Below are 4,301 nucleotides of genomic sequence, written 5' to 3'. Positions count from 1 at the left end.
AATTATTCCATCCCAGCTGCAGAGACAGGATAGTTTTTTTCCTTTCTCTTACTAGATGGGTGACCTTATTGTAAAGGGATATCAAATAAGTTAAACAGGACCTTCCCTTTGTGAACACATATTGCCTGTGCCTTTAAATGTCTTTCAGTTGCACCCAATAGGATCTTCATAGCACCCAGATGAAAAGCAGGGGACTATTTGTCCAGTCATTGGGGGTTATCTTACAGTCCGTGTGAGCTGGGAGGAGCTCTGGGCACAGGTTTTCTGTCTGGAAACAGACAAAAGGTAAGACTGCAGTAAGAGGTTGAGCAGAATCAGGATAGGAATGAAATTAGCTTTCATCTTCCTTCATGCAATCATTCAGCGCAAACACTAGATATCAAACCATGTCTGTGGGTCTCTGCTCAACAAACCACTGTTCTCTGGGCATGAATGCATTTGTGCTGGATTTCTGCCTTTCAGTTGTGGCAAAAACTATTTCGTTGATATCTAGTTAGCACAACGTATGTGCCAGTCCAGCAAGGCATGTGACAAAGTACATGAAGGTCTTGACAGTGAAGTTCAAATCTCCTGTTAAAACAAATAACTGTCTGGCCCATCAGTGCTTCCTCCTCTAATCCAAAGCTGGTGCACTGAGGGTTGAAAACCTTCCTACGAAAAATTTTGTCACACTTGCAGAGAAGATGCCCATGCTATGAAGATGGGGTTGTCTAATACTTAACAGAAATTGTACTGATGCTGGAAATATACTTAATAACCTCCTATCAGCATATCACCTTTGTTGAGAACATACGAACTAAAGAGACACATGACAAGCCTCTGACATGTTTCTGCAAAAGCTTGACGGAGATGTTAAAGTCAGTAATTACAAAAGGTTTTGTATAGTTAAAGAAAACAAATGCCTAAGGAAGGTTTTGCTCACTTCAAATGAGAAAAAGCATAAGGGCTTTGAGTTGCTGTTAGTTTAAAAAAAAAAAAATCTAATAATTTTTCTCATCCAAATTTAACTGACAGCAGATAATCTCAGCTCTCAAACTCATTATCTGAGAGATTATTATCTTTACCTGATAAAAATGAATGTGAAACTTCAGAAAAAGAGCAATGAAGTCTGAAGCAGTTAAACTGAAGGGTGGGGATGTTTCTGAAGTCTGCATCTCTATCCAGATTCACCCATCCTTGATGACAATTAAATACAAGATTAAAAAAATTTCCCTTGTTGCTTAAAAGATATTTTCACATTTCTGTAAGTACTTACTGGCACAGATAATGATTTTCTATGGTGGGTGGCATAAAAACTGGAAAAAAAAAAGACATTATCATTTGGACATAACTATATGCACCATCCTGTCATTTTAACTACATTGGAGCTGAAAACATTCTGGAAGTAGAGTGATTTCATATGTGGTTATAATACAAAATATACTGGTTTTTGCTATCAGACAGCCTTCTCTGCAGTGTCACATACCTAAAACATGTATACTTCTGAGAGAATTTTCTTTCTTTTTTCTTTCTAGTAAAATAACATTGGAATTCAAGATAAGGCTGTTCTGTAGTCAGTATTTTTCATTATCCTTTCCAATGAGCACATTAATAGTAAAGAGGCGTACATATGCAAGCCTCATCTGGTATTCAGGATAGCCAGATAAGAAGCTGTGAACCTTTTTGATGCAGGAGAGAAAAGCCATCTGGTGATGGCTCAGCAGCTAGTTAGCTGGGATTATTCTCATACTGATTATTTTCCTTTACCTGTGAACTAAGCACATAACTTTCTTGTCTGCCCAGAATGAAAGCACGTTGGGGCAGCTGTGGTCTCACCTCTGTAGGGTGAGAAGAACTCTAAAGAGGGACTACACCTAAAGGCAGCTTTTTAGTCCCTGTTCACCAGTGGATTGCTGAGGATTTGTGTTGCGACTTTGATAATATTGCCTCTGTTCTTTCCTCCAATGTTTTTCACCTCAAAAATGAGTATTACCTCTCCACAGACTTGAGCACTATAAGAATATATTGGCTTGTGCTTTGAAGCCATTGTCTGGTTTGTCTCTACCATTTAGTTATTACCTGTTGCTCCTTAGTTTCATTGAAGACGTGACTCCAATGCATTTTAAGCAAAGTTATTATAAATTTCCTGCCTTGGTTGCAGTTTTCAAAGAAAGCTTTTTTCCTTAGGCTAGAACAAATAAGGTGGGTTTCCTGATATCCCTCATCAAAGCATGTTGGTGATTAAAAAAAGATGATAATGTGAGAAATTTTTGTGGCAATTTTTTTGTTAAGAAGTAAACAGATTTCTTTTGAATTAGGGCAGAAAATAACTGATACAACTGTCTGCAGTACTGAAAATTTTTTGAGCATTGAGATAATAATCCTGGTATTTTGAAAAATACCTTGCCACCCTTAGAAGCATTGAATGATTGTTATGTATCTCTTATGGGGCAACCTTTGCCATCACAGAACCACAGAATGGGTCAGGCTGGAAGGGACCACAGTGGGTCATCTGGTTCAATCTCCCTGCTTAAGCAGGGTCATCCTAGAGCACATGGCACAGGATTATATCCAGGAGGTTCTTGAATGTCTTCAGTGAGGGAGACTTTGCAACTTCTCTGGGCAATTTGTTTCAGTGATCGGTCACCCTGCACAGTAAAGAAGTTTTTCCTTATATTCAGGTGGAACTTCTTGTTCATCAGTTTCTGTCCATTGCCTCTTGTCCTGTTGTTTGTCACCACTCAGAAGAGCCTGGCTCCATCCTCTTGACACCCTCTCCTTAGATACTTGTGTACATTGATGAGATCCCCTCTCAGTTGTCTCTTCTCGAGGCTGAACAGGCCCAGTTCCCTCAGTCTTTATAAGAGAGATGCTCCAGTCTCCTGATCAGCTTCAGTGCCTGGTAAAGTTATGGAGATTGTTCTGGGAAGTAGTGAAAAGTACTGAAAAACACTTAAAAGACAACTTAGTCACTGGTCACAGCCAACGTGGCTTCAGAAGAGGAAAGTCCTGCTTATAAAACCTGATTTCCTTTCATAACAAGGCAACCCAGCTAACTGATTAGGGAAGCCAGTTGATGTAATCTTTTTGAATTTCAGTAAAGCTTTTATTACTGTCTCTCACCGCATCCTTCTGAAAAAATGTCCACCATGCAACTGGATAAACACATTATGTGGTAGGTGAGCAATTGGCTCATGGTCAAGCACAGAGGGTGCCCTGGCAGCCAGGAGGGCCAGCCCTGTCCTGTGGAGGGCATCAGGCAAAGCATTGCCAGATGCTCTGCACCTTGAATATTGTGTGCAGTTTTGGGCACCACAATATAAGAAAGATATTAAGCCATTAGGGCAACAGGTATAGTGAAGAACCTTGAGGGAAAGCCGTATGAGGAGTGGCTGAGGTCACTTAGCGTGTTCTGCCTGGAGAAGAATAGACTGAGGGGAGACCTCATGGCGTCTACAACTTCCTCGTGAGGGGAAGAGGAGGGGTAGGCACTGATCTCTTCTCTATCAGTGACAGGACCCAAGGGTTGGAGTTCTGTCAGGGGAGGTTTCAGTTGAATACTGGGAAAAGGTTCTTCACCCAGAGGGTGGTTGGGTACTGGAACAGGCTTCCCAGGGAAGTGGTCACAGCACCAAGCCTGGCTTTTTTATTAACCATATATTGAGTCACTTATGTATGGACTGCTTTCTCAGCAGGGGAGGGAAGAAGATAAAAAAGGATTATACAAGGCATTGCTATTTTTTCCATACCACTGTGCTGTGTTCACTCACCTTTGGTCATCCCAGTCACAACTTTACTAAGAGCTAGTTCAGCGTAACAAAGGCATTTTAGAAATGAGAAAATTGTGACGTCTGAATATTGATCATGAGCTGTCATGGAATGATCTCTTTATATAATCATTGATTTTTCAACTTAGTTTGTCTTAACTTCATGCTGATCTATATTTATACAAAGTACTAATCATATTTATTACAATCATATTTTAGGAACTTGGGATCACAAATGGTTTATTACCTACATAGCTGGAGGGACTTCTCCTGCTGTTTTGCTGTTATTTTTCCTATTGATCTTCTGCATCATCAGTGCTTTTTGCAAAAAGTGAGTAACAAATCAATTTGCATAATATACTGAAGCGGGTAAGTAGAATGTGTTAACAGCTCATCCCTACTATCCTATTCAGAACCAACTAAAAACAAGATCTATGCAAAAATTAAATTTTGTCATCTAAATTTTAACCTTGAAAAAATTAATCAGTTCTACAGCCTATGAAAAAAATTACATTTTCTGGTTGATGTTTTTTTTTTTTTGTTTGTTTGTTTTGT

At 39.5% G+C, this 4,301-nt stretch overlaps 1 protein-coding gene across 1 annotated transcript in view; it reads left to right on the top strand.

Moving 5' to 3' along the window:
* CD226 (CD226 molecule) overlaps window positions 1-4,301 on the top strand; it is a 48,322-nt gene that overhangs the window by 42,806 nt on the left and 1,215 nt on the right. Inside the window, 1 exon segment of the mRNA XM_027882862.1 lies at window positions 3,966-4,077. Coding sequence (XP_027738663.1) covers window positions 3,966-4,077 — 112 coding nt within the window.

This window comes from Empidonax traillii, unplaced genomic scaffold, assembly GCF_003031625.1.
Source record: "Empidonax traillii isolate 1590-97213 ecotype Southwest subspecies unplaced genomic scaffold, ASM303162v1 scaffold113:size1526484, whole genome shotgun sequence".
In the NCBI taxonomy this organism is placed as follows: Eukaryota; Metazoa; Chordata; class Aves; order Passeriformes; family Tyrannidae; genus Empidonax; species Empidonax traillii.
The sequence above is the reverse complement of the archived record's forward strand: the minus strand, read 5'-3'. Positions and strand labels throughout refer to the sequence as shown.